At 36.0% G+C, this 15834-nt stretch overlaps 1 protein-coding gene across 2 annotated transcripts in view; it reads left to right on the forward strand.

Annotated features, from left to right (window-relative positions):
• L3MBTL4 (L3MBTL histone methyl-lysine binding protein 4) overlaps nt 1-15834 on the forward strand; it is a 338998-nt gene that overhangs the window by 230345 nt on the left and 92819 nt on the right. For both annotated transcript variants that reach the window (XM_054587391.1, XM_054587390.1), the window contains exon 13: nt 3043-3216. In XM_054587391.1, the coding sequence (XP_054443366.1) occupies nt 3043-3216 (174 nt within the window). The remainder of the gene's footprint in view (nt 1-3042; nt 3217-15834) is intronic.

Here is a 15834-nt window from a genome sequence, read left to right on the forward strand (position 1 = left end):
AATTTGAATACACAATTTCCTTCTCTATTGGGAATTGAGGGAAACTGACATTTTACCTTTATCAACAGAGCTTTATGTCATAGAAATTTCAGTTTATGTCAACAACTTTCTAAAGAGACTATTTCTTCAGAACCGTTTTACCCAATATTTGACTAAATAAATGAAAATAAGTTTCAAATGATTTTATCACACCTTGGAATATCTCTTCAGTTGGGTTTTTTTCTCTAGGTGTATAGATCTATGCAGAACCACGCATGCTCTTCCATGTGTGGGCACGTGCACATACACAAGAATAAAGGTCTGCATTTTCATGAAGTCAGGCCAGAGTTTGCCATGCTCTCTTTATCACAACTGCTTCTCTGCAAAGAATGCAAGTCAGCACAGTGTTGCCATACAGATGCTTGTCCACAGCAGACCCAGGCTGAAAGTATGCAATTATATTTGAAAGCTTCTTCATCACAACTTCTTTTCCATATTCTTTTATCTCCCATCACTATCTTCTTTCAAGTTCTTCTCCAGCATTTCTTCTGAAAAGTATGTTCTTGTTATTTAATATATTCTTTTGAACTTTACATCTTATTCTGATTATATAATCTGGAGATATGTTCTCACACAACTTGCCTCACAGAGTCAGGAAATATTCCATTCTAGTGATGCTCAGGGAGTTCCGTCTAGTTTTTGTACCTTAGTACCCAAGTAACAAAGAGGGGCTAGCATGAAATTAGGAAATAGGCAAATGATTAAATGACTGAAGGGGCTGATTTATTAATAAAGATCAAGGGAAATAAAATTTCTTTCAACTGAAGCAAGTACTGAGCAAAGGGGTCTATGGTAGCTGTCCACAATGCTGAACAAACTAGCGTTAGGAAGAGGTAGCATGAATGCCATGCAGCACAAATCATGTCGGGGTGATGATGTGAAATTAAGAAAATTCACAGTAATGATCATTAAAAAGAATCTCAGGTTGAGAGTATATGTTACACAGGGAGCAAAACTTCTGAGTAATAATATCTTAATGATTGCTCAGCTGTGCTTGAAATAAACGTCTCCCAGTCTCCCTTAGGTTACCATTTCAAGTTTTGTCTGCAGAAAGTTCTTTCTAAAATCTCCCTAAAGTCTCATATCCTACATCTTAAACAGATCACTTCTACTTGTTGTTATTGGAAATAGTACTCTTCACATCTCCATTCCTCACAAAGGACCAGCACATGCAGACACATGTCCCCCTGGCCATGAACCACGGCAAACCCAGTACTTGTTTTACCCTGTAAATACCTGTCTTGGCTTCTCTTTCTACAAGAAATATGCCACAGTTTCCTTTGTGTTCTTTTTTTTTTTTTTTTTTTTTGGTGGTGTTAAAAAACCTTGTCCCACTTCTACCTACCTGATTGGTGCTAATAATTAAGTGATCAATTTTGGGGCTTCCCAAGAAAGTGCTAGGCATCTTTAGGAAAGTTGCTTATCCTGTGTGAGCCTGTTTTTGCACCTGTAAAATAAATAACATGAATACCATATTTGGGTATTTAGTAAAAAATATTAGAAATAATATATATAAATCACCTTGAATTGTAATAGACCTATGGTATACACTCAATAGGGGTAGCTTTTTTGTTATTATATTTATTGGTATATAGGTCTTAACTTCACTAACTATGTATTCTCTAAAGTGCCTTGCATATAGCAGATGCTCAGTTAATGAATAAATAAATGAATACACTAATCAATGCTGATTATTACAAATTATAGAAAATGCATGTAAAGGGGCACCTTTGTCCAGTGCTAGCAGATGAACCATGATGTCACCATTGGACATGTTGGGCCAGGCTGGTGTTATCCTACCAGCCCGTCTCAAATTCCAGATATAGGTTAGTATTACCTTTCCTCTGAGACTAGATTGATTAGAGGCCCTCCCTGAAAAATTCAGTGTACTTTAAAATAGCTGAAAAACTGCATTGGTCCCTAATTTTATCATAACCTTAAAGTAACAGAAGAAAACTTTCACATATTCAGAAAGAGTTTATTATACATCATGTATCAGCAAATTTACAGTAAGTAGAAAATAAATTCCTAAAGAAGAACCAACTGCCTAAATATTAAAGCATTTGCCTGTGGGCTTTCCTAGATGTAGATGATAACACTATGATAATGACAGCAGCTACCAGGTAATGATGTGTGGGGGGGGGGGCGGGAGGAGGGAGATATTTATGGTCACAACTACCTTTATGAGTTGGATTCAATTTCATTTTACTGGGGAGAAACTGAAGCTCTAGCAGGAAATATTTTATCCAGGGTTGTGTGCAGGTGACCTGTTACATCTGTGCTTTTACTCGCAGAGGCTGCCCCATTCCTGACAGCAGCAGAGGTTTGGGTCCTCTTTGGAGACAGGGACGTATGCACAGAAAGCTAACAGGGACAATCGATCAGCCTGTAGAAAGAACCAGATCATTTGTCCAGGCCGATCCTTCTGCCCAAGCCTGCAGTTAGGCTCCAGCCTCATCCAAGATTCAGGGCTCAGCCCTGACTAGCCTGTCCCCTTTCACTGCAGCTCTCCCTTCCCACTCAGACCCCAGATTTCCTAACGAGTTTCAGGAGGATTAAGCTGCATCCAGATACCGTATTTCTGGATATGGAATGTTAAGAAACAAAAGCGTAATATTCTCTGATACTGGTAAATATTTTAGTTACCCATAATATTTGTGATATAAATAGTCAACTCAGGACATAAATATTGGAGGAAACATTGAGTCATATTTATATAATATTTACATTGCTCCATTGAAAGCACATCTTTATGTTATTCTTAGATTTTTAAGTTTCCAAAATTGTAAAAACCATATATTCTGATGACTCTTCTGACCAGTATCTAGAACCTGAAATTTTTCTCACAGGACAATGTGAAAAGAAACTTACTTGAGTGTGTTCAGTGAAAGAAGAATGTCGACTTAGTTTTAAAATACTGGATGTAGATCTGTTCCAATGACAGTGGATCACTGATTTATCACTATAAACTGACGACTGCGTTCTCATTTTATTACAAACCAGTGCTTTTGGCTGCCCGTATTCTGACATGAACTTGAAAAAGGAGGCAATGCTCCATGATCGTTTGAGAGAACAAACACAGGAAAATTTGGAATCAGACTCTTCACATTTAAAATTGAAAAATCTCTGTACTTTGAACTTCAGTGGAAAACATGACCAGGCAAACAGTCAGCCCAGGTAAGAAACTTTTTGAAAATATGAACCAGAAAATAAACCATGCAGAATAGTAAAAGAACAAATTTGTTAATACTAATAATTTGCTATAGTTTTTGAAACTTTTTTTTATTTCTAGGTATTATGTTCACTAGCTCATAGAATTCATTTAAACCTTGATCATCATTTAAAAATATTTTTATTCATCAAAAATTTGAATTTTTCTTTATGTAAATGTGTATATTACACATAAGCAATAGAAAGCATATCTCACTTAGAAAATTATGTAAGATTCCCTTTTAACTTGACAACTTCTTTATTCTTTGGAATTATTTCATAGAAATAATTCTTGTGGAACATGGACAAGTATTTGTATCCAGACATATCAGGATTTCCTCTTATCTGATAACTTGTCTTTGTCACCTTTAATCCAAATGTACCTCAGATACAATTTCTTCTGACTCTGAGTAGTTTCATTTTGATTTTTTGATAACATGTCATCCTTTTGTTCCTAAATGTAAATTTACATTTTAAGTATCAGAATCTAATTTTTATTTACATATAATCATTTTCTAAAGAGCTGCCAATGCAAACTTATTTGGTATTTTTAACCTAAATGAGTAAATACTCTAAATAACATCTTTTCTCTAAAAGAGCTCAATTCTCTATGCTGTGAATAATAAACACAGAAAAATGTTAGAGTAAATAATTGGAGACTGTACAGAGATGGAGCCAAGAGAGTCTAGACAGAGAAGCAAGAAGCGGGTGTTTTTTACCTGTCTGCAGGCAAAAGGCAGTCCTGTTCTAGCCCTCGAAGGACATTAGACCCTTTGTCTGCCAGTGTTAACAGCTGCTGCTTGAGGGCTGCTGTTTCTCCTAAAACTCCAAAGCCTTGCCCTTTTTTCATTTGGCAGGTATGAAAGGGAAGACCTGTATGCCTCTCTGTGGGAGCAGAGTTTGCATTGGAACGACTTTCTGCCCTTTTACACCTTCAGTCCCAGTAAAGGTGCTCCTTAATTCCCAAGGGAGATCTGTTCATTGGGAGGGTACATTTTCACATGGATTTTACATCCTGGACTATGGATTTTGTTCTTTTTTTCATGCAAATGTTGTTTTTTGGGTGACATACAGCTTTTGGGTGGCATTTCATTTTTGTTAAATAGCTTATTTTTTATTTTGATATGTTGTGCACACAACTGTACAGATTAGCTCTCCTCCATTGTATGACCTATTTCCTATGGATATGCATGCCTCTATTTCTGTAGTTGTATCTCGCAATTTAATTGTTTATTTATACACCCACTACTCTTGTTGAAACTTCACAGGGTCTAGTTGTTCTTTGCTGCGCTTTACACCCACACTGTGTACAACTCTAAATAGTTGAACAGCTTGAACATCCTTTCCATTTCCTAGTTGCGGGAGATGTTTTTTCTTTTTAAAACTGTTTTCCAAGGAACAATGTTTATTTTCATACATCCACGTACCCTTATCCTTGCTGTTTTATTCTGTTATTTTTAAAAAAAAATAAAAACTCAGTTTCTCTTATAAATATTTTAGATATTTATGCTCAGTGTCAAAAGTCGTAGAGACTAAGCAGATCTTTGAACTGCTCTAAACAATGATTACACTGTTGTATTCTCTTAGAGGTCAGCTAAACCTTTCTTTTCAGCACAGATATATTACTTCCCGTGTCTTGAATTCCTTTTAGGAATTTGCTCTTTTCAATATATCATTATAGGCTTTATCATTTTAAAGGAGCTTTGCACTGAAATATATCAGATAAGTATAATTACTAAAGATAGAAAGAAAATGTAGAGAAGGTTAGTTGATAATTGAGCAAAAAGCCACACTTGATCCTATTCAGTCAAATCCTATTTCTTGTATGCCCAGAACTGTGCAAGCAGCTGGGCGGGGGTGGGGAGTCACGGTATACATCTTGAATTCTTAAGCCTGTTTTGCTCTCAAATCTCAAGACCAAAGCCATCACTGCACACCAATCTCTGTCCACTTATATTTTTAATCAATCATCATAACAATGTTTGGATAATTAGTCTTGGCAGTAGTGCCCACTTTGACTCTACCTTCATCTCCATGACATCCTATCTGTGGTCTAGATGCCAGTGGGAGGTACAAAGAGAACAAGGACATCAACAAGGAATAATATGTAGTCTAAGTATGAGTTGATCAAGTATATTTTTACCCTCCTCATAGTTTACTTACAGTAATTTCCTGAGGCTGCCTTTCATCTAACCCAAATCTTTACTCTTAAAATCACAAGATGTCAGATACAGGTGGAGAAGAATATTTAAATTCCATCTGTTCTACACGAGAAGAAGAAATAATTTTTACTTGGTTCATGTCCAATCATAAGCATTGTGGCTAAATTAGTGAAAATTTGAGTTATAATTTCCACTGGCCTCTAATCTATCCGTTCATCACTAAGCTCTGGACAGGCCATCTGTAATTTCTTATACAAGCAAAACCTGTCATCTTACAATCTCCAGACTTCTTGCAATACATGTGCAAAATATAAAATTAACTACTGACATTCTTCCAAAATCAATTAGATGCTGCCCAAGAGTTTAAGGAATTTTTTCTTTTCCTTAACTGTATCCTGGCTTTGTGTTTATTTTTAAAAAGCAAATTTGTTCTCATGTTAATCTTTGGAGCAGGAGTTATAAGTAAATATTTAGTCTCCATTATTTTGTAGTAGAAATAGCCTTTTAATGTTCACAATTTATTAGCCGAGGGTCAAGTTTTAAACTTGAGTGAATTATATACTACTAGATGTTTACAAAATTAACCTTCATAGCAGTAAGATTACATATTAATACAGTCTTGAAGAAGCAGATTCACAGTAGGTCATCATTACTGAAAAACTATATAGATATTCCTTTTCCCTTGTACTAAGAGTATTACTATATTCATAGTGAATTAAATAGAGGCATGTGACCTTGTACATGGGTGTCTTTCATCTGGGTATGTACTCTAGAAGGGGAAAAAGCTTTTAATTCGTTTAACAGTTTATAGTTTGCACATACATTATCTTTAGTGCTCCCATAATCTGTAATTTAGGCAAAACAGAAGTTATCATCATTATAGTATTGCCATTTATAGGTAAGAAAGTAGAGATCTTTACTAGCAGCTGATCTGGGACCTAAACATAAGTCTTTTGATTAAATTCAGAGTATTACCAGTTCAATAAACTAATAATAGTAACACCAAAAATGTCAACAATAATAATTAAATATTATTAATATCACACACTTTGGGCTACAAAGCATTGTGCTAAACAATTTACATACATCATCCTGTTTATTTTATCATCACAACGACCATATATATGGTTAATTATTCTAAGTCTTATTTTATAAATTCAGCATCTTATCATTAGAGATGTTAGGCAAAGTGTCCAAGATCACACAGATAAACGGCAGAAAAGCTGGGATTAGAATCCAGAACTGCCTTACTCCAAATCTTGCAACTACATTAGGCTAGAAAAAGAATGACAGTTTAAGACTTTGCAATTGCCTGGCTGGATTTGTATGTAGACTGCTTTCTACATCTGTCTAGGATTCTCAGAGTCATCCCATAATGCATTTATTCCTTATTTTTTGAAAAGAGAGCTACTGAAGGGGAAGAATCTTTACTATGTTTTCCCTGAACCGTTTATTCTTATTTATATTATTTATATAAAACACAAAATCTTTCACCTTGAACACATTTCATTGTAATATAATAAAGACTTCTATCTGCAATGAGGGAATAAAATTATATTCATTTCACAGTTTTATCATAAAGGAAATTACTTTGAATATGACTCCTCCCATCTCCCTGTATCACTGAATATCTGTTATTCTAGCTGCCTTCTCCAGGCCAGAGTAGGACCTTTTTTTCTGGCATTTCCAACCCACCTAAATATTCTTTAATAACATCTTTTACCTCCCTAAAGCAGTGTTTAATATATTCTAATTCACACAATTGGTAGAACCACCATTAGTTAAATAACTGTCATATTCAATATTACTATTAAGAAAATCTAAGAAAATGCCTAATAAAGCTCACTTTGTTTTTCCTAATGCCTGCCATAATATAAATTGTATGCACTTCCCTAGGGCCCATATTGATGATGAAGACAGCTGGGGAAAGTTATGGTAATCAGAGAGAATGGCTTGTAGTGGAATAGTTCCTTAATGATCTTCATAATAAATTGCACTGCCATGAGCCAACTAGTTTATTTCCAGTACTCAAATTAACTGCAACATAAATATCTTCTATGAGGTCCATTCTCAGATTAAAATAGTGCTAGTTGGTTGTTTCACATATTAACTTTCCAAGTTATTAAGTAGATGTTCTTTAATCCATCAGCCTTCTCTCTCACTCCTTGCCACATAAATTCTCTGCTTTGGGAGACAAAGTCTACCCAGTGTCTCACTCACCCCCTGTCGTCATCCATAATATTGTTTATTCCTGTGCCCGTGCCTCTGTTTCCATTCTTCTTACCTCATATATTCCTGCCTGTGTGTTGTCCCTTCTCCCAAGCTCATCTCTGCCTTGAGGTTTTCTATAGCAGTTCCAACACACAGGAGCTTCTTGACATTAGAGGTTGTTTTACATATCTCTATTTACAATGCTTGGTATAATGCCACACACTTAGTAGGCACTCAGAAAATTAAGTAGATTTTGAGCAATCACTATGCACCAGGGACTATGTTAGACCCTGGGATGTGGATCAAATAAAAGATAATCCAATTCCTTGTTCTTAGTATTCTGTTTTGCCCTTGGTCTAATACACACAATAGTAGCTTATGTTCGTGTGTCAGTATGTGCCTTTTTAATACTTGTTTTGCGTTTGCCTTGTTTTCTCAAAAAGATTGGAGGCTGCTCAAGGGTAAGAACAAGTTTTCATTATGTTTTTGTTTTTTTATTAGTTTTTCTATTTTAGGTCTTAGTAAATCTAAGTTGACTTATTCAGATATATACATTAGTTTTCCTCTTTGCATCTCAATTCTTCACCTGTAAAGTGAAGATAAAATATGAGGCTTAGATTTTGACTAGGTATATAGAGACAAGATAGAGAGAGTTATAGCTATATAATTGGTCCTGACACATAGTAGAGATGATGGAAATGGTAGTCCCATATTTTTTTCATTTTTATAAAAATCATTGATTTTAAAGTCTTATAATTGGACCAGTTCTAGTTGTGTATGTATACCACACATCTTTGCACCAAAGATAGAATTTTAAACATTTATTTATCTGAATATTACTCAGCATCTGGAACTATATTAGACCCTTAATCAGTTGAGCAGTCATCAAACCACCAAGACACTCAGGCTCCTTCTGGACCTGTAGGGGATTGTGGCTGGACAGGAAACCTGTGGGCCACCCAGACAAGTTGCCTCCCATGCCACACTTCCAGGTGGCCTTGAGGAACTCTTCACCAGGTATGATAATCCTGGAGCTTAACAATGGGGAAGGACTTAAAAGATTATCTAACCCAACTTTTTCAGCATAGAAATAAGGACATCAAAGCCAAAGAGTTTATTTCTCTATTGACACTGTTATTAATTGCAACATGTCAAGCCCTCTGATTTGCAGGTCCTTGTTCTGCTCATTATTTCATACCTCCTCTAACCCAAGACTAAGATTCAGCCAGAACAGGTTGGTTTATGGCATGTGAGTACCTGAATGACACTTACCTTGCTGAACTCAGGATCCTGGCCATAGCCAGGTCCTAAAACTGGACATATTAATTCATTCAACATTCATCCATTGAACAAACATTTATAAAGGTACTATTCCAAGCACCAGTGATGCAGGCAATGAAAAAAACAGACTAAAATCCTTGTCCTTATTAAGCTTTCACATAGTGGTAAGAAAATCAACACAAGCTAGGGAGTGGCAGGACAAGGATTTCTACTCAAGCAAGATGACTCTAGTCACTGCAGACTTGGCAGTGGGCATTTTGATTTACTCATTGCATTAACATTTATTCACTCAGCAAATATGTATGGTGCTTCTACAGTGGCCAAATGCTCTGTTAAGTGCTGGGGATATGAAGGTGACCAAAACAGCCCCATCCTTGCAGGGAGTATATTTTCAGGTAGACAAGATGGAGGAGTGAAACAGAAGTAAACAGTAAATGAAGAGAAAATCACAGATTTGGAGCGGTGCCATGAAAGAAGTACCAGGGTAAAGCTCAGAGCGCTTTCAGCCATTACCTGTCTTAAAATCCTAGGGACCACAAGCAGATCCAAGCCATGAGGAAAGAAAAGGGGGTTTGTGTTCTGTTGTATATTTTACAAATTGAAGATGAAATGAGCTGTGTCAAAATCAGCTGAGGAGCACAGACAGAAACTGATGAGATGAAAGGACTTGGCCCTCCCTGGCGTCCGCTTGCCTTGCTTCCTCTGGCGCTTCCTTTATAGTCTGTGTTTCCTAAACGAATGCTGAAGTGTTATCAAATAACCAGTGTATGACTTTAAAGGGCCTTTAAAAACATTTTTCTGAACTGATTCTCTTAAGGCATTTTATAATTTATTGTGAATCTCTGGATTTCTGGAATCCTGCCTTGGCCCAGGCTCTTAGTAATTAAATCCCATCTATGCTGTAGAACAGTGTGTGCTAAAAATGTTCATGGTTCTTTGCATAAGGGAAATACTGGTGTTCTTGCACCCCAGCAAAACAAAAATTTGTAGCCCAGGCACTAGCAGGTATTTTTTTCTCATCTACATACTTAACCTAGCTTTAAAATAAGTATTTCCCATTCATTGTAAATAGTACACTTAGGACATTTAACATTTTTTTTCCATAAGTAAAGCAATGCTTGTGTATTACAGAAAAATTAGAAAATATAGATTAATATAAGTAGAAAAATTAAAAATTAAAAGAATAATACCCAGACCTTTTCCTATCAAACAACACAGCTTGAAACTTATAAGAACATAACAAAATTCCCACTTCAGTAATTCAGGTAATAGAGAAGTTTTTTAAAAAAATAATAAATTCTCACTCCCTACTTCTTAACTCTGATGCTGCATCCTAAGGTTACAGGTATGAATGGATTGTCATGTTGTCTTCTACGCTTTTTCTGTGTATATTTATATATACAGACATGCAGATACACATTCAGTTTTTTTTCAGATTTCCTTAGCTTTTTTAAAAGTATATTTTATTGATTATGCTTTTTACTATTGTCCCATTTTTTTCTCCCCTTTTCCCCCCCCTTTTCTCCCCTCCACCCTGCATCCCCCCTCCCATCAGCATTCCATACCCTTAGTTCATATCCATGTGTCATACATATAGGTTCTTTGGCTTCTCCATTTCCTATACTATTCTTTTTTTTCCTTATTTTTAAAAATTTTATTTTTAAATCATGTTTATTCTATTACAGTTGTCTCAATTTTTTCCCATTTGTCCTCCTCCAACCATCTCACCCCACCCCGCTCTCCCACAGTCAGTTGCCACTCTGTTGTCCATGGGTCATTGCTACATGTTCTTTGTTTAGTTCCTTCTCCTTCTTTCCACCACTGTCCTCCTTCCCCATCCCCTCTGGTCACTTTCAGTCTGCTCCATGTATTCTTGCCTATGGTTTATTTTGTTTGTTAGTTTATTTTGTTGAATAGTTTCCACTTCTAGGTGAGATCATATGGTGTCTGTCTTTCACCGACTGGCTTATTTCACTTAGCATAATATTCTCCAGTTCCATCCATGTTGTCTCAAAATGCAGGGGTTCTTTCCTTCTTTCTTTCTTTCATTTTATTTTATTTTTTTAATTTAATTTTAATTTATTTTTTTCAAATACATTTGTCTCTGCCAACCCCCCACCACTTTCCCTTGCCCCCTCCCTCCTTCCCTCCCTCAGCTCTTCCCCTTTGCCCTATACTATTCTTAACCTTCCCCTGTCTAATTTGTATCTACAAATTATGCTTCTTATTCCCTGTGCCTCTTTTCCCCTTCTCCCCTTACCCCCTCCCCACTGATAACCCTTCATATGATCTCCATTTCTGTGTTTCTGTTTCTGTTCTAGTTATTTGCTTAATTTGTTTCTGTCTTTTTTTTTTAGGTTCAGTTGTTGATAGTTGTGAGTTTGTTGTCATTTTACTGTTCAATGTTTTGATCTTCTTTTTCTTAGATAAGTCCCTTTAACATTTCATATAATAAGGGCTTGGTGATGATGAACTCCTTTAACTTTACCTTGCCTGGGAAGCACTTTATCTGCTGTCCATTCTAAATGATAGCTCTGCTGGGTAGAGTAATTTTGTATTCACTCTTTTAAAAAATTACATTAATTTTTGTTAATGTTTCTTTGAAAGTTAACTTGTATCACTCTGGGTAGATTGTGGTATAACCATGTTAAATATTGGAAAAGATGCTGCATTCCTGAAAGGTTAACACAGCAACAAATATTTAAAGGATCCTGACCTTAAATTCTGAGGCTTCAATAAAATACACACGAATCTTATCCCAAATTTTTAATGGTAGACTGAAGAAGGCACCTGTAAATAAATCAACATTTTTGACCAGAAGGAAAATAATCTGGTCTTGGACTTTTATTTTTATATAGAGATGTTGTAAAGACATGGACAACTAAGTATCCATAAAGAAAAAAGAAATTTGCCTTATCGCTGATGAACAGCCATGTGAAATTGTTGTTTGCTGGCTCAGAGAATGTCTGACAATAAAAGACATTAGCTAAAAATATGTTTTATTTTTTTAACAATATGTCATGTATAATTTTCCATACAACACAAGTGGATTTAGTGCATTATTTTTAATAAGTTTATCGTATTCCATGGTGTGGACATACATTATTTCACTCATTTCCCTATTGACAGGTATTCAGGTTGCTTCTGGTATTTTTCCTCTTATAAATAATGCTGCAGTAAACATTTTCATATGTGTATTATTCACTGATACTTTATAATGAAATATTTTTAGAAGTTTAATTACTTTTAATTTATAAACTAAACATATTGGATGACTCCTTCTTTAGATTGATTGATAGAGTCTTATAGGTCCTTGGTCTATTTTGTTTTACTAGAAATAAATTCACATATACAAATATATTTACCCACAAGCATGCATATAGGGTGGGGCAAAGTTGATTTATAGTTGTGAGTATGTGAAACATAGTTTATTCTTGTATTATTATTTATTAATTTTTGTATTATTTTCCATACGGACAACTGTAGACCTACTTTTGTCCCACCCTGTATGTGTGTCCATAGGAAACCTTTGCAGTCCTCATAATTTACCCCCAGCCTGCACATCCAGCATTCACCACGGCACATTACTAATTCTTCTCACCCCCTACCCCCCACATGCCTGTGCCTTTGCCATGTCCCTCTCTATACTTCCCTTAGTAAAATTTGTTTTGAGATTTAGTTCAAAGCCACCTCCTCCCCAAAGCTTTTTCTAACCTCTCCAACCTTTAAGCAGAAAATCCCTTCCTACTTTGTGATCCCATAGCAATTTCTCCATTTCTGTTTTGTAGCCCTTTCCGCAGTCTACTTTGTGTGAAAGTTGGCAGCGCTCACAGCTGTGCCCCCTGCTGCATTATCAGTCCCTGGGTAGCAGGCACCATCTTGGCTGCATGTAGGAAAGGTTCAAAGAAATGTTCTTTGGACTTGGACAATTTATCTAATAAAAATAGGTAGTCAGAGCCCAATATTTGCCTTTCAAGCCCTATTGTAACTAAATACAGTTAGGAAGGCATTTTTGGGAAAAGATAGCAATGTGAAATAGTCATATGTGGTATGGGTATTTTGGCCCTAGGGACCTTGTCCTTCACTTCTAAAACAGGGGTCAGCAAACTTTTTCTGTAAAGGGCCAGATAGTAAGTATGTTAGACTCTGTCAGCAATAAGATCTCTGCTAGAGTTACTCAGCTTAACTGTAGTGTGAAAGCTGTCATAGACAGTAAGTAAACAAATAAACATGGCTGTGTTCTAGTAAAACTTCACTTAGAAAAACAGGCAATGGACAGGATTTGATTTGTGGGCTGTAGTTTCCCAACTCCTGATCTAGATGGTATTTAGTTACATTTAGACTGATCTGAGTTAAATTTAAATTCTGGCTCTTCTACTTTGATTTTTCTGTTTAGTATGTGACTGTGGGCAGGCTACTTACTCTTTCTGTCGTTTTCAACAAATAAACATAAGATTCATATTACCTCCTACATATTTAGAAGCTAGCATTTACTGAATACAGAAATGGTAGCCACTAATTTGTCATGCTAAAAGAAGTGGAAGCATAGAAAGAGGCTCAGAGAACATGCAGTCCCTTTTTTATTTTTTTCAACAGAAAGTAGCAAAACCCTAAGGAGAAGGAAGAGGAAAAATAATGAATTGCCGAGATTATTGGATGGCAGTGGAAGGTCTCACCAACAGGAGCAGCCATCATGTATAAGTCATGTATAAGTCATATACACTCCTCTATAGAGTGACCCAGGAGAGACAGACAGATGAGTAGCTTGACACTTGCTGCAGCAACAGCAATACTATTAATAACAGATTTTGAAGATTGTTTGGAGTGCCTGGAACTCTGATAACTATGTAAAAGATATGAGCCAGGCTTCAAGATTATTGGTAAAATAGTTATGCCTGCAAATTTCAGTGGTATTACCTCCTTAGCTAAAATGCAAACAAATATGAATCTTTGGCACCTTACTAACCCAATTATTTCCAAATATTTCACCTGACTATATGCAATTGGCTCTTTCAAGATGCAATACCTCAGTGCCTTTTTTCATTGCCATGAAGATAAAGCACCCCCTTCTCTTCCCCCTCAAAAAAGATAAAGCCCAAACCCTTGAGAACAGCATGCAAGGCTCTCCACAACTTGGTTCCAGCTTATTCTTTCAGCCTCACTTTTGATCTTTTCTTTCCTTATACAGCACAGATGCTTCATCCAAGTAAGCTGATTAGCTTATTCCTGTCCCCAGAACTCTTCTCCCTCCCATTTTGTTTATGCTTGTTCTATTCCAACCTAATTCTCTAGATCTTTACAAACCCATCAGTCATCCACATCCCCATTCTTTCAGGACCAGACATTCTGAGCCCTCTGCAGATAACCCGACAAAACCCAGTGCGAAGCAACACCAATGTCCTTCCAGCTGCCAGGAGCATTATTATTATTATTATCTCTCCTTTTCTTGTGCTCTGCTTGTGGCATCTCCTCAGAGCTTTCTGTAAATGCTTAGTAAACCCTATGTTGATGGAAGATGATGTGTATACTAGAAGGAAACCTAGATTTGAAGTTTGAAGGTTTGAGTTTATGTTCCAACTCCACCATCAACTCACTGTGTGTCCAAGATGGGAAATGGTTTCATATCTCTGAGTCTCAATTTCTTTATTAGTAACAAAGGTCTTATATCTACCTTGTAGAGTTTTTAAATGAAATGAGGTTAAATGAAATCAAGAGTCTGGAAGTCCTTGAAAGGTACCTACCTCACTCAGGAAATGGAACTGAATCTGAACTGTTTACAGGGTTTGGCTTGGTGTATCTCCCTAGTGATGTAATAATTTTGAAAGCAAGAACTATACCCAAACATATTTGTGATTAATTGCAGTACCTGGCATGTTCATAAAAAGCTGCTCAATAAGTTTATTTGATTTATTTTTACATTGCTTTTTAAAATACCCATCAAAATTATGTGAGGCATGCTAGCTTCTGTTTTTTTAATCTTGTAAGTTAGAACCAAGATCTTCATCAGCATATATTGCAGAGGGGTACTTTAAGGTTATTTGAAGATCAACTCAGTGTTATAAATTTTTTAAACTTGGGGGGAAATTCCCAAGGTTTTTCAAAAAAGTGTACACACAGTTAATATATTTTTCCAGCTTAATTTTGCAAAATTAATACTCTGTACATATGTCGTACTTCCAGCATTCCATATTGACCAGCTCTCGCTGCCAGATGCTCACTGCTGAAGTTTAAGCCCTCTTTATCTAGTTTATATTCTTTTCTACAAGAATGTAAATCCAGCCTGAAGAGGATATATATTCCTGATGATATATAGAGAATATAATGAAAATTATACATGATATATACTGAATTAATGAAAATATTCCACACACATTTTACACATGCCCATGATGCATAAGAGTTGGTAGACTATTTTATAATGCACTGTTTCATTAATTGTTCAGAGCAAACCCTGTAAGGTAAGTACTGTCTCCATTTTGCAAAGTGGGAATCTGACACCTTTTGAATTTAAATATGCACCCTGGGTCACACACTTAGGACACAGGTGCTAAGACATGGAGCCCAGTTGTCCTGCACGAGGTGTACTGGTGTCTGCCTTGCACCGCAGGTGATTAACAATCCGGCATTAGTATTCTCCACAGTAGCTATGTAGGCCCTACTTTTAAGGTCCAAAAATGGGATTTCAGTAGAAATTTTTTCCTCTGTTTCTTGGGGGTTTTTTTTTTCCATGAAAAAAGTCTTCATTGTTAAAGAAAATGTGATAAATTGAATGTGTTTCTACCATGACATAACATGTGTATAGAACATATAAGTAAAATTAATTCAAGTCTTGCATAAGCCACTTCCCTTTCTATGTAAGGTTTTAGTAACTGAATCAGATTCCTCACCTAGATCAGAAATTGAAAAAGTACTTGGATGACAAACTCAAAAG

The sequence above is a fragment of the Pteronotus mesoamericanus genome, unplaced genomic scaffold (genome assembly GCF_021234165.1).
Source record: "Pteronotus mesoamericanus isolate MK-2021 breed Mesoamerican mustached bat unplaced genomic scaffold, CSHL_Meso_final scaffold_118, whole genome shotgun sequence".
Lineage (NCBI taxonomy): Eukaryota > Metazoa > Chordata > Mammalia > Chiroptera > Mormoopidae > Pteronotus > Pteronotus mesoamericanus.